At 43.1% G+C, this 23,793-nt stretch overlaps 1 protein-coding gene across 3 annotated transcripts; it reads left to right on the forward strand.

Moving 5' to 3' along the window:
* Positions 1-13,747: 13,747 nt before the first annotated feature.
* Positions 13,748-23,015, forward strand: LOC118388280 (protein DDI1 homolog 2-like). 3 transcript variants are annotated; one of them, XM_035777162.2, is made up of 10 exons: positions 13,748-14,207; positions 14,710-14,839; positions 15,083-15,364; positions 15,495-15,621; positions 15,826-15,953; positions 16,354-16,482; positions 16,659-16,762; positions 16,887-17,079; positions 18,555-18,608; positions 20,161-20,259. In XM_035777162.2, the coding sequence occupies exons 1-9, from the start codon at positions 14,070-14,072 to the stop codon at positions 18,566-18,568; spliced, it is 1,245 nt and encodes a 414-aa protein (XP_035633055.1). In that variant the 5' UTR covers positions 13,748-14,069; the 3' UTR covers positions 18,569-18,608; positions 20,161-20,259. The 3 variants fall into 3 exon arrangements, with proteins under 3 accessions (XP_035633055.1, XP_035633056.1, XP_052382505.1); XM_035777163.2 differs by having other exon boundaries at positions 13,749-14,207; positions 18,558-18,608; XM_052526545.1 differs by lacking the exon at positions 18,555-18,608 and having other exon boundaries at positions 13,749-14,207; positions 20,161-23,015.
* Positions 23,016-23,793: the final 778 nt, after the last annotated feature.

Raw genomic sequence — 23,793 nt, forward strand, 5'->3', positions numbered from 1 at the left:
CCGCCTGGCTCTCTTTGACACATTTCATCACCGTGTGACACCTTTGCAGGCCGTTTTTTATGTTTTTCCTTTTTTTTTCTTTTTTTATTTTACCTTTATTTAACCAGGCAAGTCAGTTAAGAACAGATTCTTATTCTTAATTGTTGACTTCATTTATTTATTTTTTAAAGGAGATTTTTTTAAAGGAGATGGCTTCTGCAGAAATAAATGCCTATTAAGAGAAACTGTTTAAACTTGTTTTACCACTAAGAAGTTCAGGTGTTGTCGGTGCTTTGATTGCTATTACAGATAGAAACACATCTCTTGCTAATCTGCAAGACAGGTTACAACCACGCAACTTCCACTGGGGAGGGAGAACACTCAACAATGTTTTGGTTTCCTCTCCCTATCATCTCTCCCTAACTCTGTAAACAAGGGCACCCTCATAGACGTCATCCTGACCAACTGGCCCTCCAAATACACCTCTGCTGTCTTCAACCAGGATCTCAGAGATCACTGCCTCATTGCCTGTATCCTCTACGGAGCCGCAGTCAAACGACCACCCCTCATCACTGTCAAACGCTCCCTAAAACACTTCTGTGAGCAGGCCTTTCAAATCGACCTGGCCCGGGTATCCTGGAAGGACATTGACCTCATCCCGTCAGTTGAGGATGCCTGGTCATTCTTTAAGTAACTTCCTCACCATTTTAGATAAGCATGCTCCGTTCAAAAAATGCAGAACTAAGAACAGATACAGCCCTTGGTTCACTCCAGACCTGACTGCCCTCGACCAGCACAAAAACATCCTGTGGCGGACTGCAATAGCATCGAATAGTCCCCACGATATGCAACTGTTCAGGGAAGTCAGGAACCAATACACGCAGTCAGGCAGGAAAGCTAAGGCCAGCTTCTTCAGGCAGAAGTTTGCATCCTGTAGCTCCAACTCCAAAAAGTTCTGGGACACTGTGAAGTCCATGAACAAGAGCACCTCCTCCCAGCTGCCCACTGCACTGAGGCTAGGTAACACGGTCACCACCGATAAATCCATGATTATCGAAAACTTCAACAAGCATTTCTCAACGGCTGGCCATGCCTTCCGCCTGGCTACTCCAACCTCGGCCAACAGCTCCGCCCCCCCGCAGCTACTCGCCCAAGCCTCTCCAGGTTCTCCTTTACCCAAATCCAGATAGCAGATGTTCTGAAAGAGCTGCAAAACCTGGACCCGTACAAATCAGCTGGGCTTGACAATCTGGACCCTCTATTTCTGAAACTATCCGCCGCCATTGTCGCAACCCCTACTACCAGCCTGTTCAACCTCTCTTTCATATCGTCTGAGATCCCCAAGGATTGGAAAGCTGCCGCAGTCATCCCCATCTTCAAAGGGGGAGACACCCTGGACCCAAACTGTTACAGACCTATATCCATCCTGCCCTGCCTATCTAAGGTCTTCGAAAGCCAAGTCAACAAACAGGTCACTGACCATCTCGAATCCCACCGTACCTTCTCCGCTGTGCAATCTGGTTTCCGAGCCGGTCACGGGTGCACCTCAGCCACGCTCAAGGTACTAAACGATATCATAACCGCCATTGATAAAAGACAGTACTATGCAGCCGTCTTCATCGACCTTGCCAAGGCTTTCGACTCTGTCAATCACCATATTCTTATCGGCAGACTCAGTAGCCTCGGTTTTTCGGATGACTGCCTTGCCTGGTTCACCAATTACTTTGCAGACAGAGTTCAGTGTGTCAAATCGGAGGGCATGCTGTCCGGTCCTCTGGTAGTCTCTATGGGGGTGCCACAGGGTTCAATTCTCGGGCCGACTCTTTTCTCTGTATATATCAATGATGTTGCTCTTGCTGCGGGCGATTCCCTGATCCACCTCTACGCAGACGACACCATTCTATATACTTCCGGCCCGTCCTTGGACACTGTGCTATCTAACCTCCAAACGAGCTTCAATGCCATACAACACTCCTTCCGTGGCCTCCAACTGCTCTTAAACGCTAGTAAAACCAAATGCATGCTTTTCAACCGTTCGCTGCCTGCACCCGCACGCCTGACCAGCATCACCACCCTGGATGGTTCCGACCTTGAATATGTGGACATCTATAAGTACATAGGTGTCTGGCTAGACTGTAAACTCTCCTTCCAGACTCATATCAAACAGCTCCAATCGAAAATCAAATCAAGAGTCGGCTTTCTATTCCGCAACAAAGCCTCCTTCACTCACGCCGCCAAACTTACCCTAGTAAAACTGACTATCCTACCGATCCTCGACTTATGGCGATGTCATCTACAAAATTGCTTCCAACACTCTACTCAGCAAACTGGATGCAGTTTATCACAGTGCCATCCGTTTTGTCACTAAAGCACCTTATACCACCCACCACTGCAACTTGTATGCTCTAGTCGGCTGGCCCTCGCTACATATTCGTCGCCAGACCCACTGGCTCCAGGTCATCTACCAGTGTTAATCTGCAATATTGTAATTATTCGCCTACCTCATCATGCCTTTTGCACACAATGTATATAGACTCCCCTTTTTTTCTACTGTGTTATTGACTTGTTAATTGTTTACTCCATGTGTAACTCTGTGTTGTCTGTTCACACTGCTATGCTTTATCTTGGCCAGGTCGCAGTTGCAAATGAGAACTTGTTCTCAACTAGCCTACCTGGTTAAATAAAGGTAAAATAAAAAATAAAAAATAAAAAGAAATCTGCCAGCCATTGTTACATTTATGATGTTCATCTACGATTAGCAGCAGATAGAGCACACATATGCAATCAATCAAACATCCATGCAGGAAAATCTCAAATAAAACATGGCACCAAAATATAGAGAATTGTAATTTTGCTGTTTGATGTCTTAATTACTCATCTCAAAGCAACAAACAAAATTAAATGAATGAAAATCAGAAACAGAGGTGTGGGCCTATACAGTATATCCTTGTGATTAAAACCTGTTAAACTCTGAGCGGTTGATTGGGCACGGCAAGTCTGGGGGATACAGTGGCGAAGAGAAAGGGAAACAAGAGAAGTAAAGCTGTGGTGGAAAATCGGAAACCACTAGACCAATTTTTAGTTGGAATGAGAGTTTTGTATCAATGTTACTTGGGAAATCCGTTTAACATCTCAAGGAAAATCTGGAATGTGTTGGAGGAAAGTGTGGAGTCAGTGAGAGTCATAAGAAGTGCTGTTATTTAGATTTTTTTGTGTGTCAGAAGAAGCATAACACTAAAAACGATATTGGAGTGGAAAGTTTCCTGTATGGATTTTCATAGCAAGGCGCCTATCAAGGAGTTTTCTGGGGTGGCGCAAGAAATAAAGGCAGAGGATATTACTGAAGACATCGATGGAGTGGTTGGTGCACGTTGACTGACCTGTATGGTGGATGGAGAAAATAAATTAACTTCATCCATGCTACTGTTCTTTGATGAAGAGTCTCTCCCTTCTCACATGAAGTTAGAATTCATGAGATACCCTGTAAGAGCTTTTGTGCACAAGCCCCTTCAGTGTAATAAATGTCAAATATTTGGTCATGTGTCAAGTGTGTGCAAAAGGGAAGAGTATCGTACGCCAGATGAAGTGAAATGCTACAACTGTGGAGTTGAACATGTGCCTAAATTCCTGGAGTGCCCTGTTATAGGGTGAAGGAGAATGAGGTGGCGAGGGTAAGGAGTGTCCAGCGTGTCACCTATCTGGAGGCTGTGAGAAGACTGGAAGGAAAGGGAGAAACAATGGTCGTAGAGCCACCAGGCCAGTGAAGGTTTCTCATCAACCAAGGGATAGTGAAATGCTACATGTTAAAAAGGTAGATTTTATATTATTTAATGCAATGGTCATAAACTATACAGCACAAGCAGAGAAGAAGTGTGAGAAGATTGGAATCATTGTGAATGCTGCTGAACATTTTTGGGGTCTTAGTGAGTTCACGGTGCTGTGCAAGAAATCCTGTCGGTGAATGTTCCGCCATCACAGGCCCCTGAGCTTGTGTAGGGATGTATTTTGGAGTGGACTGTGGGTGGGATGGGCTTTTCTCAGTTGACATGTTTGAAAGCGTGAGGTTCGACTTCAAACAAGGAAACTAAATAGAATACATTGTTCTATTTTGTGGTAGGCGGTTTTAGCAACATCTATGCTGGACTGTGGTCGACATGTATTATAATTCTGATGGTATGGGTGGGGATGATGATGTCATGGCCCTGCTATAAGCACTGCTGACAGCACTTGCTGTCTAGTGCTGAGAATTTGAAGATGGTGAAGGTAGTGATGATGTGAAGAGGGTGAAGTAATGATGTGTCGGAGTGGAATGTTGTAATCGTGTTTGATGCGATCACGGGGTCTCTCATCTACACCCTATTAGACTAATCATTGATGTTAAGAAAGAGATTGGGGGAAGTCACATTTGCCCGTTTCATTGGTAATGGTAGACTGTTACGGATACGTGGGACAGTAGCGTCCCACCTGGCCAACATCCAGTGAAATTGCAGAGCGCGAAATTCAAAAACACTCAATTCAAATATTTAACATTCTTGAAAAATATCCGTAATTAATATTACCTGATTGAGCTAATCATGTAAATGTAATTAACTAGAGAGTCGGGCACCACAAAATAATATTTATAGAGCTGTTCCAAATAAACTCTTAAAGACCTAGTAATATTTTACATCAATAGCAGTCAATATTAATCGTCATCTTAATTCAGTCTCATCTGAAAGTTGTAAATTCTTGGTTATCTGCACGAACCCTGGCTAACAAGTTGAACCAGTAATACAAAATTGGGTTTAACCTGTTACTCCTACCCCCTACTTTTTCGAACATTCTGTTAAAAATCGAGCAAAATTTCAGCGCCCTGTTACTCAGGCCAGGAATATAGTATATGCATATGATTAGTATGTGTGGATAGAAAACACTCAGACGTTTATAAAACTGGTTAAATCACGGCTGTGACTACAACAGAACGTGCGTTTCATCGAAAAGTGCAGGAAAATCTGATCACTGAAAGTGGAAAAATTATATCCATCCGCCACTTCAACCCATTGTTATGGGCGAAAGACATTAAATAGGGCTGAGGTTGCAGTACCTACAGCTTCCACACGATGTCAACAGTCTTGTCATTTGCCAATTCTTTGTTTCTTGGTCAAACAAACAAGAGACAGGCTTTTTCTTCAGGTCTCCGACCGGATATTTTGGTTGAGAAATACACGGACATTATTTCCAGACGGACCCCTATAGAAAACACTTCGTCTCATGATTAATTTGATCGCTTATTAACGTTTACTAATACCTAAAGTTGCATTACAAAAGTATTTCGAAGTGTTTTGTGAAAGTTTATCGTCGACTTTTTTAATTTTAATAAATGACGTTACGTTATAAGACGCTATTTTTTTCGTTTATCACACAGTCTTCATAGATCGATATCTAGGCTATATATGGACCGATTTAATCGAAAAAAAGACCCAATAGTGATTATGGGACATCTAGGAGTGCCAACAAAGAAGATGGTCAAAGGTAATGAATGTTTTATATTTTATTTGTGCGGTTTGTGTAGCGCCGACTATGCTAATTATTTTGTTTACGTCCCCTGCGGGTCTTTTGGGGTGTTACATGCTATCAGATAATAGCTTCTCATGCTTTCGCCGAAAAGCATTTTAAAAATCTGACTTGTTGCCTGGATTCACAACGAGTGTAGCTTTAATTCAATACCCTGCGTGTGTATTTTAATGAACGTTTGAGTTTTAACTAATACTATTAGCATTTAGCGTAGCGCATTTGCATTTCCAGAGCTCTAGATGGGACGCCTGCGTGCCAGGTAGGAGCAAGAGGTTAATTTGATATTTACTAAATACCTAACTAATCACACAGAATTACACATACACATAATTAAATCATAACTTGATTACAAATGACGTCATCAAGGAAAAGGTCCCTAGCGGGCGGAACAGATATGACAGCTTGTTACACAAAAGAAAAGGGGCTGGGTTTGAGTGAAAGAGCGGGAAGACTGAGGGGAAAAAAGGGAAGAAGCTGTGCTATCGTAAATACAGTATCTTATGCATTCTAAATTACCGCCCATTTGGAAAAGGAAAATGCAATAAATATTTACTTCAGTAGGTTGGTGGTAGATGGAAGGCAGTGTTGCCCAACCGAGACCTTTGAAGAATGTCTCTGCTGGTAAATTGTAAGCGTTGTAGTAACGTCATTGTGTGGTAGACGGGATACTCTGTCTGGCGTGTTTGAAAAGTTTTATAGCCCATGTCCCTTCACAGGGGCGGGCCACTGATTGAGCAGAGCCCTATCTTATGAAAACCCAAATCTCACATTTTAGAAGCTAAAATCACATTTCATCCCATAACAAATAATTTAATATTCAAACATTTAAATTGAACAATAATTCCATGTGAATCCGATAACTCTGATGTGTAGACTTTCCACTGTAGAGTTTATGTCATCTTATCATTGATGAGAAGGTCTCAGATGACAACCGAACTGACCTCATATTCATTAAGTATATGAATATGAATATATTGAACATATTAAGTATATGTTCAATTGGTCGCATTACCAGAATATAGTTCATTTCCCCCCACCTTCTGATGTTCCCAGAATCTCTATGTTAACCAAGGGTTTTGCAAATGTAACATCAGTAGGGTAGAGAGAGGAAAAGGGGGGAAGAGGTATTTATGACTGTCATAAACAACGTCATGACAGTGTTATACATCAAAATAAAGCTAAACTTCTTGTTAATCCAGCCAAGGTGTCAGATTTCAAAAAGGCTTTACGGCGAAAGCAAACCATGCGATTATCTGAGGACAGCGCACCGTATACAAATGCATGACAAATCATATTTCAACCAGGCAGTTGCGACACGAAAGTCAGAAATAGCAATATAATATATGCCTTACCTTTGAAGATCTTCTTCTGTTGGCACTCCAAAAGGTCTCAGTTACATTACAAATGGTCCTTTTGTCTGATAAAGTCCTTCTTTATATCCATAAAAACTCAGTTTAGCTGACGCGCTTCAGTCAATAATCCACCGATTTCCCTCCATCAAAATGCATACAAAACGTTACCAATAAACTTATCCAAACAAGTCAATCACCGTTTATAATCAAACCTTAGGTACCCTAATATGCAACTAAACGCTAAAATTTAAGACGGAGAATCGTTATTGTCTTTACCGGAGATAAATAACAAAGAACACACTTTCCTCCAAGCGCTTGGAAACACTACAGCCAAAATGGGAGCCACTTAGAAAAACTACAACTTCTCCCTAATTTTTCCAAACACCAGCCTGAAACTCTTTCTAAAGACTGTTGACATCTAGTGGAAGCCCTAAGAACTGCAATCAGGGAGGATTTTGCCTTATAATAAAAGTGCCAGCCATTGAAATCAGTGTTATGCTGAAATGTTTTTTTGGGGGGACGGTTTGTCCTTGGGGTTTTGCCTGCCATTTCAGTTCTGTTATACTCACAGACATTGTCCTAGCTTCTGGGCCTGAGTAGCAAGCAGTTTACTTTGTGCACGCTTTTCATCCGGACGTCAAAATACCGCCCCCTAGCCTAAAGAGGTTTAACATTCTGTGCTGACCATGTTCAGTAAGGGAAGATTCTGAAAATGAAAACTCTCAATGGGAAGAAAATCACATGTCATGATGATGTTGGCTTTACCTTATTCAGAGATCTGTAAATAATGACGAGATGCTCATGTCTCAGCCCTAATGATAGTAGTCATCCCAAAGGCAAGAAGGCAGTCGACAAGTTTAGGTCTTCATATTAAATCCATAAAAACACATATTTTGGCGAGAGTGAGCCCTCTCGCTTCAGCCTCTTCCTCTCTGACTTAGTCCTGCTTGCAACCAAAGTCTTTCAAAATATGTTCACCCTCAGGGTTGGTATTGTCATGGGAACAACTTAGTCCTTTTTGAATAGACTAATGGTGATTTATCTATTTGACACTCATCCTGTTCGATAGAAATGAAGTATTTCCTCATTTACCATGGCAAATCTTTGGTAATTTATCTAAAAAAAATTGTGAATGGAAAACAATGTTGCTGTACTGTTATTTTATTTGTTCACTATTTATGTTATCCAAAAGTGTATGGTGTGGTCATTTCTTATCAAGATTGGGGGTAAACCCTGGACTGTCCGTATTTGAAATGTATTACAACATCAAGTTATTCGTTATTCGTGCGGACAGACGCCCCCCAGACCCTCCCCTATAGGTCAAGGTTTTGTGGCCGGAGTTCGCACCTTTGGGGGTACTGTCACGTTCTGACCTTTATTTCCTTTGTTTAGTATTTATTTAGTGTGGTCAGGGCGTGAGTTGGGTGGGCAGTCTGTTTTTCTAGGTTTTGGGTATTTCTATGTCTCTGATTGAGAATCATACTTAGGTAGCCTGGGTTTCACTGTGTGTTTGTGGGTGATTGTTCCTGTCTCTGTGTTTGCACCAGATAGGACTGTTTAGATTTTCGCACATTTATTGTTTTGTTAGTTATTTCATGTCTAGTTCCTTTATTAAAAAACATGAATAACCACCACGCTGCATTTTGGTCCGCTTCTCCTTCACCACAGGAAAACCCTTACAATCCTGTCCTTCAAGGTTTATTATATTTCCTTGACATAACACCCCAAAAAACAGATCTCTTCCACTTGTATTAATTCTGTTTTCTTTTATGTTTCTGAGAGGTACAGTAGGTAGGACATGCTATGTGTACTAAACCCCAGCGTAACTCCCACCTTCTCCTTGCTTTATTGTGTAAAGCGTTTAACATTCAAGATTAGTTGAGATGTGTAAATAGAATGTATTGTGTTTTACTGACAACATATAATGTTTTTGCGTATAAGAAAGTATTTTATTGTTCTTGCGGTATATCACCTTGTCCTATGTTTGCTTCTCATTCGGTCCACTAAAAGTGAAACTTATATATTGTTTTGTGATGACTCATTGTTGTTCACTATTCTATATCATATGCGCTATCAGTTGACATTTTGGCATGAAAAACAACCAGAAACATTGCATTATCAGAAATCTATTTTACATAATTCCTTTCCTACCCTCTGCAAAACACTCCATGACGATTCTACTGCGTGGTGATGTAGGCATTGAGTAGGATTACTATCTGCATGGGGTTCCTATGTATTCTATACCACATCTAACAGACTCACGGAGAGAAATAGTTTTTTTCACACAGAAGTGCTGTGGTACCATCATCGTGTTAAAGTAATGGACTGATCAAAGAGATACATCTTGAGTGTCGATAATACAATGTTATCTGGTATGACTAGAAGGGAGAGACGTTCACATTATTTTAACATTGTTGCATGGTGATAATTAAGCAAAAGGGCATGAGGGGGTGTGATATATGGTCAATATACCACGGCTAAGGGCTGTTCTTATGCACGACTCAATGCGGAGTGCCTGGATACAGCCCTTAGATGTCGTATATTAGCCATATACCACAAACCCCTAAGGTGCCTTATTGCTATTATAAACTGGTTACCAACGTAATTGGAGCAGTAAAAATAAATGATTTGTCATAAGGCACTGCATCGCAGTGCTAGAGGCGTCACCGCAGACCCTGGTTCGATCCTGGGCTGTATCACAACCGGCCATGATTGGGAGTCCCATAGAGCGGCGATAGGGCGGCGCACAATTTGCCCAGCCCCGTCCGAGTTAGGGGAGGGTTTGGCCGGGGTAGGCCATCATTGTAAATAAGAATTTGTTCTTAACTGAAATGCCTAGTTAAAGGTTAAATAAAAAACAAACAAAAATACCTGTGTTATACAATCTGATATACCATGGCTGTCAGCCAATCGGCATTTTTTATTTTACTTTTTTATTTATTTTTCCCTATTGTGTAATTGACTGTATGTTTGTTTTTTCCATGTGTAACTCTGTGTTGTTTGTGTCGCACTGCTTTGCTTAATCTTGGCCAGGTCGCAGTTGTAAATGAGAACTTGTTCTCAACTGACCTACCTGCTTAAATAAAGGTTAAATTAAAAATGTAAAAATTAATTCAGTCTCGGACCACCCAGTTTATAATGCTCGGGTTAGGGTTCAACCTGGCTGTGGACATGCATCTAGGGTTAGGGTTATGGCTAAGGTTGGGTTACTGCTGTATGTAAAATGTAGTAGAATTTTAGGGTTAGGGTTAGTACTTTTAGCCTACTTTCTATCTCTTTATCCGCGTAATGTGCTCCGCCTGGCTCTCTCTTTGACCCAAGGTTGTTGTTACTATAATTCTGTTAGAGGGTGAACGGGAAGGATATTGCCCTATACATTTCATCACCATGTAACACGTAAGCAAGCCCAATTTATGTTTTTCCCTCATTTTTGTATACAAGTTTTTATTTTTTGAAGACAATAAGGAGATGGTTTCTGCAGAAATGAATACCCGGGTCTTTGGGTCTATTAACGGAAACTGTTTTAAAATGTTTTACCACTAAGAAGTTCAGGTGTTGTCGGTGCTTTGATTGCTATTACAGATAGAAACCACATCTCTTGCAAATCTGCAAGACAGGTTACAACCACGCAACTTCCTCTGGGGAGGGAGAACACTCAACATTGTTTTGGTTTCCTCTCCCTATCATCTGCCAGCCATTGTTACATTTATGATGTTCATCTACGATTAGCAGCAGATAGAGCACACATATGCAATCAATCAAACATCCATGCAGGAAAATCTCAAATAAAACATGGCACCAAAATATAGAGAATTGTAATTTTGCGGTTTGACGTCTTAATTACTCACCTCGAAGATACAAACAAAATTAAATGAACAAAAAGTAGATACAGAGGTGTGGGCCTATACAGTACAGTATACAGTATATCCTTGCCTATACAGTACAGTATACAGTATATCCTTGCCTATACAGTATATCCTTGTGATTAAAATGTTTAAAAATGGGGTTATTTCCCGCTGCAGTGCAATAGTCATTTCAATTGAAAGCTACCCATTGACTCTTGGTAAATACTTATGAATTCAAATTGATTGAATACAAATCAATAGTTATAACAGAGCGCTAAGAACCTTGGCGTGATCCTGGACAACACCCTGTCGTTCTCAACTAACATCAAGGCGGTGGCCCGTTCCTGTAGGTTCATGCTCTACAACATCCGCAGAGTACGACCCTGCCTCACACAGGAAGCGGCGCAGGTCCTAATCCAGGCACTTGTCATCTCCCGTCTTGATTACTGCAACTCGCTGTTGGCTGGGCTCCCTGCCTGTGCCATTAAACCCCTACAACTCATCCAGAATGCCGCAGCCCGTCTGGTGTTCAACCTTCCCAAGTTCTCTCACGTCACCCCGCTCCTCCGCTCTCTCCACTGGCTTCCAGTTGAAGCTCGCATCCGCTACAAGACCATGGTGCTTGCCTACGGAGCTGTGAGGGGAACGGCACCTCAGTACCTCCAGGCTCTGATCAGGCCCTACACCCAAACAAGGGCACTGCGTTCATCCACCTCTGGCCTGCTCGCCTCCCTACCACTGAGGAAGTACAGTTCCCGCTCAGCCCAGTCAAAACTGTTCGCTGCTCTGGCCCCCCAATGGTGGAACAAACTCCCTCACGACGCCAGGACAGCGGAGTCAATCACCACCTTCCGGAGACACCTGAAACCCCACCTCTTCAAGGAATACCTAGGATAGGGTAAGTAATCCTTCTCACCCCCCCCCCCCCTAAAAAGATTTAGATGCACTATTGTAAAGTGGCTGTTCCACTGGATGTCCTAGGTGTATGCACCAATTTGTAAGTCGCTCTGGATAAGAGCATCTGCTAAATGACTTAAATGTAATGGAATGGAAGAATCCAAGACATATTCCAGTCTGTGCTAGCAAAACAGTCCTGTAGCTTAGCATCTGTTTCAGCTGACCACTTTTTTATTGACCACTGGTGCTTCAAGCTTGAATTCTTTGCTTGTATGCAAGATTCAGGAAGATAGAATTATGGTCAGATTTACCAAATGGAGGGCGAGGGAGAGCTTCGTACACATCTCTGTGTGTGAAGCAAAGGTGGTCTAGAGTTTTTATCCCACTGGTTGCACATTTAACATGCTGATAGAAATTTGGTAAAACAGATTTAAATTTCCCTGCATTAAAGTCCCCGGCCACTAGGAGTGCAGCCTCTGGATGAGCGTTTTCCTGTTTGCTTATGGAGGAATACAGCTCATTGAGTGTGGTCTTAGTGCCAGCATCGGCATTAAGTGCACTGAAATCTTGATGCACCTTTACAATATGAGTCTAATTCTGGTGACATGATGATTGATGCTTGACTACAGAAATATTCTCCATAATAATCTCATTATTATAATCTCAGACTACCTGCCCAGCCTACCCACACTGTGTCTGCGAGCCATTGGCTAGAGTGCATATGCCAAAACCAGAGTAGGCACATTTACTATTTAACGCAACAGTTTTTGTGACAAAACAAATGGTAGAGTTGAAAAGGAGATGGAGATTTTTATTCCATACATGAAAACTTAAGCGAAAATGTACATTTTGTGTGTTTTCGATACGCAACAAGTACGTTTGGTGGAAACACACCACCGGTGGGAAAATCTAAAAAATGCATATTTTTGAATATTTGCATGAAAATCTGTCACCAATTGATGGAAACCTAGCTATTGGTGAGAAAATGCACATATTTTCTTTATGCTAATTTTAGCTACTAACCAGGTTTCCATGCAACTTTTTTTATGTGAGTAAAGTACATGTCCAAATGTCACAAAACAAAATACGCTAGACATGGTGGGACCTTTTTGTGTCTGTAAAATTAATTATGCTAGAAATGTAGGTGGGAACGTTTTTATGCTCAAATATTGATATAATAAGCATCATATTGATGTAAACTTGGAGACACTATGCTATTGTGTGTGTTCCTCTCACTGCATCTCCTCGGGAAAGCATGAGGTTTACTGGACAACATATAAACTAAATGATGTTGAACTTCACAGGGCAGTAAAAGTAAAAAAATTACTTTTGGGCAACTCAATTAAAAGCTTTGGTGGCCTGGATTAATATCTATATTCTGAGAACAGTCATGGCAACCATGTTCTGTGTATGTTTGGTGGGACTTGATGGAATATTCTCCTAGCCCTCAGAAAACTGGACTTGGGAAAGTTCCTATGAAATGTGTCTCCTTTCCAATAAATATCAGTGGTCTTATTCTGGTGACATGATGATCGATGCATGACTGCCATTTGACAAATAAAAATAATCTCACTCTTTTGTCCATAATAATCTTGTCGTGCAGGTAGGTCATAGCTGGTAGGCTATACCTGCATCACAGGAGGATGGTGGCACCTTAATTGGGGAGAACAGGCTCATGGTAATGGCTGGAGCGGAATTGTGGAATGGTATCAAATACATGATTTGATGTATTTGCTCTTTTCCAGCCATTATCATGAGCCGTCCTCCCCTCAGCAGCTCTTACTGCCCTCTCTGCATCTGCAAGCTGTTGGCTGGAGCGCAAAAACAGTCCTGAGAAAACCATCAATAGAGTTGAAAATGCAATGGAACCAATCAAACTTTGTATTTTTTATTAGGTACATGGGAATTTAATCACAAAGGGTATTTTTATGTGCACTACGTCATCACGCACAGCCTTTTTATCCGCAACAAGTACATTTCATAAACACATCTCATTTAATTTTTATGTGGATTTTAGAATATCGGCATGAAAATCTGTCACCAATTGGATGGAACCCTTACCGAATGACTGTAAAAAGTGTTTCTCCCGTTTGGTGGGTGTGACTTGAAGTTACGTATTTAAAGAGCAATTGAACGTTCCAGAACTTAAAAGCGTAATGCACGCAGCCCTGGTTCAGGATACATAAAATAACCAGAGTGCCTATTTAGTAGTATTTGAGGAGACGAAACGTCATACATTTATCTACGTAGCTAGCGCCCGTGAATATTTCATGTTAGATTATCTTTATTGAGTTTTGCTGAAACAGAAGTTTGTGTGCTCACAACGATACTGAAATTAGCTAACGTTGCTAGTTAGTACGCTAACGTTAGCTAGCTAGTAGTAGTGTCAACAAACTGAGAGTGACTTTACGTTAACGGGTTCAAGTAACTGCACAAAAGCGCGATGCTGGTAACCGTTTTCTGCTGCCCTAGTGACCATTCGGAAATCACATTTGCACTCGATGTCTCTCCAGAGCTTGAACTCAGAGATTTTGTTGCTCTGTGTGAATTAGAATCAGGAATCCCTGCTGGTGAAATTCAGGTGAACTACTAGCTTGTTAGCTTAGCATAAACGTGTTAGCAGCTAAGTTAGCTAGCTACATCTCATTGTTTATATCAGCTAGTTCATTAAAAGAAGATATAGATATTGTCCTACTTGACAGAACTAGCTAAACCTACTGAATTAACAGTCAGAGTTAACTTTGTCATTGGTCGCTAGCTAGGGAACGTTAGTTGATGTAACTACTGTCTAATTAGCTAGTTACGCTAGCAATCTTGCTAACTAGTAAGTTGAGCTAACATAGCATATGTCAACAGTCAGAACAGAACAACAACAACTTCTACTGACTCATGTAACGTTACCTAGCTAGCTGTCCATTGGTTTGATTGCCACGTTTTGATTAACCACCTAACTAATACATTAAGTTGATTTGGCCACCAGGCAGCATTTTAATTTGTCCTCTTACTTTTCTTCAAGTGTGAAAAGGGAATACTTCTTATTTTGAATCATTGTTTTTCCTCCTGTGGCCCTTCCCCCTCTTCAGATCACATATGCAGAGCAGCCCCTAAAAGATCTGACCTGTGCTTTAGGGACTTATGGTCTGAAGGATGGAGATGTGGTGGTGCTCAGACAGGTAGAAAGACTGCAACCGCCAGCACAACCAGTCTTCCCAGGTAAAGTTAGTGCCAGTGGGGAAGACGGAACAAGTGAGAAATCTACAGTCTGGGAGCTCTAGTATGAGTTCAGTCGTAACCCTTCACTAAAGCGCTTCATTCTGTTGGTTCTATTGTTCCTCAGTCAGTAATGGCTTTCCATTTTAATAGCTCATCCCAAATGTCTACCTGGCATGATGTCACTCAACCCACAGTCATGCCTACTCTCTCTCCTACCCTCCCTGTCTCCCCTTTCTCCTCCAGGTCTGCCCCATATTGACTTCAGTTCCATCGCAGTCCCTGGCACCTCTTCTGGTTCCAGTCAACGGTCCACCCGTAGACAGCAGCAACAGGCCCCGACCCCACAGCAGCAGTGCCCTCCACCCCCTGCTGCACCCCCATCCCTATTAGGCTCCACCTCCTCTCCTCCGGGTCTGGATGACCCTGCCTTACTGCAGCAGATGCTCTTGGCCAATCCACACGAACTGTCGCTGCTCAAGGAGCGCAATCCGCCATTGGCTGAGGCCCTGTTGAGTGGAGACCTGGGTGAGTAGAAGTGGTGTTAGCGGGATAGCATCAACCCCTATCTCTGAGTTGAATATCTTGTCATTATAACGGCTAATGGGTCTTGTGTTCAACTGGGAGCTCTAACCATGTTTCTGACTGCCGTCCGTAGAGCGTTTCACCAAAGTGCTGTTGGAGCAGCAGCAGGATCGAGCTCGCAGAGAGCAAGAGAGGATCCGGCTTCTGACTGCCGACCCATTTGACATGGAGGCCCAGGCCAAGATAGAAGAGGACATCAGGTACACACATCTAATGTCACACATCCAAGAGGGGAAAGGAAAGGGGTTGGGTTGGAGTCAAAGATGGCTTTAGTCAGGGTCTCTTGTGAAATCAATTAAAAAGGTGCTAGTTTACATATTGACTTATGCCCCCTGTCTGAACTATTTGAGAGTATTAAGTGTACATGTGCTTCAATACATAATCACATGCAATTTGTACTACAGGCAGCACAATGTTGAGGAAAACATGACCATTGCGATGGAGGAGGCCCCAGAGAGCTTTGGCCAGGTGGTTATGCTCTACATCGACTGTATAGTGAACGGATACCATGTGAAAGCTTTTGTTGACTCAGGTATTGTATCCTATAATGTTCTCCCTCAGTGCAAAAGCATACAAATTTTTGACTAGGGTAGTAGGTAGACTCTTCAGTTCAGGGTTTGTCTGTTTTGTGGTGTCCAGTATAGTGTGTCTTGGCTAGTTTTGACATGGCTTTGCTCTCATGATGGTATATCCACTAGTATTCAGTGTGTCTTGGCTAGTTTTTTACTTCGCTTTCCACCTGCATATATTCTCTCTACACCACTTCTGACATCTCTTGATTAAAAAAAAGTCTTCCAGCTTGCTTGCCTGTACTTCATACACCCCCCCCATCTGTTCTTCCCTTCCCTACTTGTCCTGTCTCTATCCCCCCTTCATTGTCTTTGTTCTGCTCCTCTCACCCTCTCTCCCATCGCCTGCTTCTCCTCTTCTAGGGGCGCAGATGACCATCATGAGTCAGGCGTGTGCTAAGCGCTGTAACATCATGCGCCTGGTGGACCGACGCTGGGCCGGCATCGCCAAGGGAGTGGGCACCCAGAAGATCATTGGCAGAGTCCACTTGGGTGGGCATCAATCATGTCTCAGAGAACCGCTTTCTTAAGGATGCACAACATTGTGCTCCTGTAGACGAGACGCTCATGAGATGTTTTCCTTGTCTTATAAAATTTGTCGAAAGCAAAGATATCCAAACCTGAAAGCAAGTGTTGGTGGTATCATCTGTGTGTTTTTCCCTACCCAGCTCAGGTCCAGATAGAAGGGGACTTCCTGCCTTGCTCCTTTTCCATCTTGGAGGACCAGCCTATGGACATGCTGCTTGGACTGGACATGCTCAAGAGACATCAGGTCAGATACCTGTCCCTCCAAATCCATGCATACTAACTACCACACAATGACATCCTTTGGAAAAGTAGGTCTTTAAAAATATCCGTGTGTAAATGGCTGTTCTCTCTATATCCTGCTACTTCAGTGTTCTATTGACTTGAAGAAGAACACGCTACTGATCGGGACCACAGGCACTGAGACCCGCTTTCTGCCCGAGGCGGAGCTGCCAGAGTGTGCCCGACTGGCGTACGGGCCGGAGGGTCCAGAGGACGCCCAGCCAGACGAGATCGCAGACAGAGAGCTGGCGGAGGCACTTCAGAGATCTGTTCAGGAGAGCGGTAAGGAACACGGTCTGGGAGAGAGGGCTATGGGGATTCCTCAGCTCTTTGTCTGCATACTAAAGCAGTGGACATTTTGGACATGACCCAGAAGCACTTTTTGCATGGGTCTTTTTTTAGCTGCTTTACTCCTGAGCCCTGTTTCTGTACTCATCTGCCTTCTCAGTCACATGATCACTGATTTCATCACCTCAGCAAATGAAAAATAAGCTTTATAATCTGCAGGGTTCTTGCTGTCATGAAAGTCCTTAGTCTTAGAGTTTTAAAATGGTTTTTTCCAGGCCCCAAATAGTTTCATGGTAATTTATTTAAACATTTCTGTTTTATGTCATTTATTTAGGCACAGTTCTTAAATATTTTATCAATCAAATACATATCAACATATCAGCCAGGATTGTCTGTGTTTGCGCGCATCACCTGCATATTTATTTCACCTTTTATTTAACCAGGTAAGCTAGTTAAGAACAAGTTCTTATTTACAACTGTGACCTGGCCAAGATAAAGCAAAGCAGTTCGACACAGTTAAGGGAGGTAAGGCAATAAATAGGCCATGGTGGCGAAGTAATTACAACATACCAATTAAACACTGGAGTGATAGATGTGCAGAAGATGAATGTGCAAGTAGAGATTCTGGAGTGCAAAATAAATAAATAAATACCGTATGGGGATGAGGTAGTTGGATGGGCTGTTTACATATGTGCGAGATGAGTGGGCCGTTGCTCAAGGAGAGGAGACTGTCGGACATTGTAGCAGCAGGTATGCCTATGTAGTCTATCATATGATAGAGAACAGACCAATAACTAGGTGGCCAATTCAAAACATATCTTGTACCCTCAAGTTAGTTGTTTAGCTACACTGAACAAAACTATATATGCAACATGCAACCATTTTGTGCCCAGCACAACGACATGTGATGGTACATGGGATCAGTGAGCAGTCTCCCAGTGTCCACATTACATATTTGTTTTTGTTTTTTTGATGTACGCTGCCAATTGTTGGTCATGGAAATCTGGTTTGAATTCATGGAGAAGTTATGAAATTCCGTCTGTCGAAATGTGTATGAACCCTGAATTTGACTAGATATGAAAATAGGCTTAGGCCCAATTTTGGGTTTATATTAAGTCTAGTTACAGTAGTGTTTTAAAAGTATTGGGAGGTTGAAGCAACGACACAATTGGATATCACAAATATGTGGAGAAAATGGGGGTTAAAAATAAAATAAATACACATTTAAAAAAATAAAATCTTGGAAGTTCAGTTCTGTAAATGTATTTGGTTTAATAGTTCTCTAAGTTCAAAATACACAAGTCCCTCTGCGGCCCAATTTGGATCTGGAGTCATAGGTGAAATAAAGTTGTCTTGGCTGACACTTCACCACTAGGTGAGCAGTCTGACAGTGTGGCGCATGCTTTGTGTGTGAGTGCTAATGCTCTGCGTCCCTTTGCATGATGTGTGGTGTGTGGCCTAACCATCAGCAGGACAGCACTGATGCATTTGGAGAGACAGCAGGAGTCAACCCTTCCAACCAGGTACTGCAAACTTACAGAGAATCAATGCCAAGGTCATCACCCATATTCTTTTTGTGGATTTTGTAACAAAATCAGTTTTGCTTGTTGAAAAACCAATGATAAAGATTAGTATGATAATATAAGATTTTATTTTTTTATATATACACTGCTCAAAAAAATAAAGGGAACACTAAAATGATAACATCCTAGATCTGAATGAATGAAATATTCTTATTAAATACTTTTTTCATTACATAGTTGAATGTGCTGACAACAAAATCACACAGAAATGATCAATGGAAATCAAATTGATCAACCCATGGAGGTCTGGATTTGGAGTCACACTAAAAATTAAAGTGGAAAACCACACTACAGGCTGATCCAATTTTGGTGTAATGTCCTTAAAACAAGTCAAAATGAGGCTCAGTCATGTGTGTGGCCTCCATGTGCCTGTATGACCTCCCTACAACGCCTGGGCATGCTCCTGATGAGGTGGCGGATGGTCTCCTGAGGGATCTCCTCCCAGACCTGGACTAAAGCATCCGCCAACTCCTGGACAGTCTGTGGTGCAATGTGGCGTTGGTGGATGGAGCGAGACATGATGTCCCAGATGTGCTCAATTGGGATTCAGGTCACTCCAGCCACATGAGGTCTAGCATTGTCTTACATTAGGAGGAACCCAGGGCCAACCACACCAGCATATGGTCTCACAAGGGGTCTGAGGATCTCATCTCGGTACCTAATGGCGGTCAGGCTACCTCTGGCGAGCACATGGAGGGCTGTGCGGCCCCCCCAAAGAAATGCCACACCATGACTGACACACCGCCAAACCGGTCAGGCTGGAGGATGTTGCAGGCAGCAGAACATTCTCCATGGCGTCTCCAGACTGTCACGTCTGTCACATGTGCTCAGTGTGAACCTGCTTTCATCTGTGAAGAGCACAGGGCGCGAGTGGCGAATTTGCCAATCTTGGTGTTCTCTGGAAAATGCCAAACGTCCTGCACGGTGTTGGGCTGTAAGCACAACCCCCACCTGTTGTGTGGGTTGTAGACTCCGTCTCATGCTACCACTAGAGTGAAAGCACCGGCAGCATTCAAAAGTGAGTGAAAGCACCGCCAGCATTCAAAAGTGACCAAAAAATCAGCCAGGAAGCATAGGAACTGAGAAGTGGTCTGTGGTCCCCACCTGCAGAACCACTCCTTTATTGGGGGTGTCTTGCTAAATGCCTATAATTTCCACCTGTTGTCTATTCCATTTGCACAACAGCATGTGAAATGTATTGTCAATCAGTTTGATTTCACAGAAGTGCGATTGACTTGGAGTTACATTGTGTTGTTTAAGTGTTCCCTTTATTATTTTGAGCAGTGTATATAGTCAATTGTATTTACCATGTTTTCCCACTTATTTTAAAAAGTAGAAGATGCGATCACGAAGGTCTCTGCATTTCATGTTTAATTTCAGAAGCTGGCATGGACAAAAATTATGCATGTTGTGTGCATGAGTGTTTTGGTCTGTAGCATGTTTCAATTGTTGAACAGTACTGTTTAACTCTTGAACTGATCTCTACCATCAGACACTGCAGATGGACAAACTACCTCACCGGAATCCCCACCATTCCCAATGCCCAAACCCCTGAACAACATGCCCCTGTCCCCTTCCCCCGTCCATCCCCGGAGCCTTTTTCTGGACCGCTCCCAGTCTGCTCCAGCCTACATGCGCCAGGCTGGGGCCCCAACACCAGGACCGAGCCAGAGCCAAACAGAGCCTGGCTTCCAGGGTCTCCCCATCCCTGGACCCTCATCCCAGGTCCAGAACACAGCACCTACAGCCCAACAGTCTCCTCTCTCAAGCCCCAGCCCTACCAACCCCACCCAGCCCCTCCTTTCCACCATCACCACTCCCCCGGCTCTGTCCACATGCTCCCTTCCTGCAGACAAGATGGGGACTCCCACCTTGGGAGATTCAGCCAGTCAGATCCCTTCAGCCACAGAGATTGGGTGTGCCTCAGAGAAGGCAGGGAACAGCTCAGTGTTCCCCCACCCAAAGGAAAGCCTTACCACTCAGCCCATGGAGCAGGAGGAGGACATGTCAGACACCATTACAGATCACTGGACCTGTCTGAGTACCCCACATCAGCAGAGTGAAGGGGGTTCCCAATATCCCCAACAGCCTGTCTCTAATCCCCCATCACTCACATTAGAACCCTGTCCTTTTGGATCCACCTCTACAGAGATCAAGTCTCCCCCTGCCTCCTCCCAGAACACTGTGCCATCAGAGAGGGACCAGCCAGAGGGGAAGCGCTGTTCCTACTCAGACCAGATCCCATCTCTAGCTCAGGCCCTGCTGGAGCTCCATGAGCTGCTGGTGTCTAACAGCCGTAGCCTCTCCCCTCAGGACCGCAGTGCCTCCTGCTCCCCCTCACACAGACAGAACGCTGACGGACTGGACGACAACCACAACCCCACCGTAGAGCCCCTCACACCTGAAAACGGCACCCAACCCTCCCCCTCTACTGCCATTACAGCTGGTGTAGAACCATGTGATGCCAAAGCCAACCACCCTGTTGCTGTGTCAAACAGAGGACCTCCTCCTGACTGTGTCCTGCCAGGCTCCTCTGAGCAGAGCCTGGAGACCAGGGCCAAGGCTGAACCAGGAGAGGGACACGGGGAACCAGAACCACAGTGTCCAAACAGCTCCTGGTGGGGAAGGAGGGCAGATGGGTATGGGCTAGATAACAGTAAAAGCAAAGGGACTGTGTCTGAAGCCAAAGGCCCCTCTTCACTTCAAGCAGACCTGGTGTTCAGGGAGCCCCCTGAGGGGCAGCAGGGGAGGGGTGTGGCAGATGGGAGAGCCTCTGGCAATGACAACCCTAACACACTCAACCTCCAACCTGACACAACACAGCAGAGTCCCCTGTCCATGGCTGCTGGCTTACCTGGGGAGGAGTCTGGCGTTTCGCCCCGCGCTTCACCTCTTCCTCAGGCCCCGGACCACCCCTCCTCAGCCCCTCTCATGTCTGCTCCACGTCTCTTTACCGATGATCACATCCAAAGGATCCAGGCAGCTGGCTTCTCTGCCCGGGAGGCTGCGGAGGCACTGGAACAGGCCCAGGGCAGTGTGGAGCTGGCTCTGCTGGCACTACTGGCCCGCAAGATCACTGTGCCCACCTAGACACTCACAATATTGCAATCATGTAAGAGTCCTAGCCTCTGTCAACATGGGTTTGATTTGTGCTCTTGTCTTATTGCTGATGGTGACATCTGTATTCCCTGGCCTCACAGCTACTTCATGCTGAAGGGGAAATGCTGACAGTCTCTTGGTTTCTCACAGACCATACAACCAACTGTTATTTGTTCTGGATTTAGCCGATATGATCTGAGGTAGGTTTGATTTTGTGCCTCAGAAGAAACATGTTTTTATGTATTTTATAGATGGGCTTTAGGAGATTGATTTCATTTACCCCCCCAACTCCGTATATACATATTTCATTATTAACACTATTGAATTGCCCCAATGATTTAGGTAAATGTTTACAGTTGTGTGTGAAATAGCATTTTATAAAGGGCTGAAGATGAGTTAAAATGTCAGGTTTGTGAAGAGTATTATTGATGAGCCAAACAGTTCATTGGTTTTAAATTAATGTCAGATTATTATTTTTTAAAACTCAGATTCTGCTAATAAAACCCACCAGACCGTCAACTTATTGCACTGGAAATAGCTCCATTTAAGAAGCATTGCTAACGGGTGATCTTTGCCTTCTGCCAATGTTATCATGTTGTAATATGACATTCAGTCAAGTAATTATTGCCAATCCTGAGGAACTTGATGGTGGTTTTAATTTTTAAACGTCTTGCACGAAGAAGAAAAAAATCAGGCAGCACTCTTTTTCAAATGACCCTTTTATTTTTCTCATTCCTTTGATTTATAGAGGACCGTCAAAATAGATGACATATTCAGCAAAGTTGTAAACCACACGTTGAATTTTTCTGAAAAATGTCTGTGTGATTGTGAAGGATAAAGAGGTCTTCAAATATAACAGCACGTGTAATGGGGATGTCTGGAAATGTGGTTTCTAAGTTCTAAAAGGGTTTGAGTTTCCTGTTCAGTTTACCTTGGTTTGTTTCAGATATCTATCATGCATTAGAATTACTCCCTCCCCCATCAACTGGTAATCTCTCCCACAGGCCAAGTCTACCCTATCCAGCCCACTGATTTATTTGCTCAGTCATTCATGAATCCATTGTATATTTTTTCTATTGTATTATTTGGGTCATATTCATATACCAACAACATCGAGGCAGGTTAAATGATTTAGTTATCTTGTACTCCATTTTAAACTCTAAGGTAAAACTGGTTCTTTGTAATTGTATGTTTGGGATATTTCTAGGGAATGGGTGTTAAGGATTGTAATTAAAGCCATTTTTCTAATCGGTCTTCTGTTATTCCTTGCTCTTATAGTTCCTTTTGCATATTATGCAAACATATTTGTATGTACATATTAGTGGAGTAAAATAACATGTTTTATGGCAGCGCTATCCTTAAGGCCAATTTCTGCTTGCTCCGACAATGTGATCCAGAGGCCAAATCGACCGCCGTACTGCATTGACGTGCCCCTGCCAAATGTTGTAACAATAAGGAGGGTGCCGTATAGTTCTGCATAGACATGCTTGTTTGATGGTAGGTGGGGGTGGGAGATCCTGTATGAACACTCACTTCCTTGACAACAGCTCTGCTCCTTGAAACACAACAAGTATGAATACCCTGACTGTTGGAGAGGCCGTATCACAGTAAATGCTGTATGGCAACTGCAGACGTGGCTTGACCATTTAAGAGTAAACTGATTATTAATGTCCAGAAGTGTCATGAACAGGGAAATGAAGTGGGGACAGACGGAATCACATGTAGACTTTGATTTGATAGACTGTTTACACAGGCACCCCAATTTTGATTTTTTTTGTCTAATTATTGGCAAAATATATGATTGGCCAAAATACTAATTAGGGGGAAAATATCAGAATTGGGCTGCCTGTGTAAATTCTGCCTTAAGAGGCATGGGCACAGTAGACACAGGATAGTAGATATGAAAAGTGCTGCTGACCTCACTTTCATTGCAGCACAGAATAATTTATTTTGTCATCTATCCCTGAATTGCACTGATGTAGCCTCATTTAATGACATAGTGTTCTATCCTTTTGTCCAATTAATG

The sequence above is a fragment of the Oncorhynchus keta genome, chromosome 10 (genome assembly GCF_023373465.1).
Source record: "Oncorhynchus keta strain PuntledgeMale-10-30-2019 chromosome 10, Oket_V2, whole genome shotgun sequence".
NCBI lineage: Eukaryota > Metazoa > Chordata > Actinopteri > Salmoniformes > Salmonidae > Oncorhynchus > Oncorhynchus keta.

Coding starts and splice junctions, on each gene's coding strand:
- LOC118388280 (XM_052526545.1), top strand. CDS start 14,070: ATGCTGGTAACCGTTTTCTGCTGCCCTAGTGACCATTCGGAAATCACA. Junction 15,622..15,825: donor AAGATAGAAGAGGACATCAG/GTACACACATCT, acceptor TTTGTACTACAG/GCAGCACAATGTTGAGGAAA. Junction 17,080..20,160: donor GAGATCTGTTCAGGAGAGCG/GTAAGGAACACG, acceptor CTCTACCATCAG/ACACTGCAGATGGACAAACT.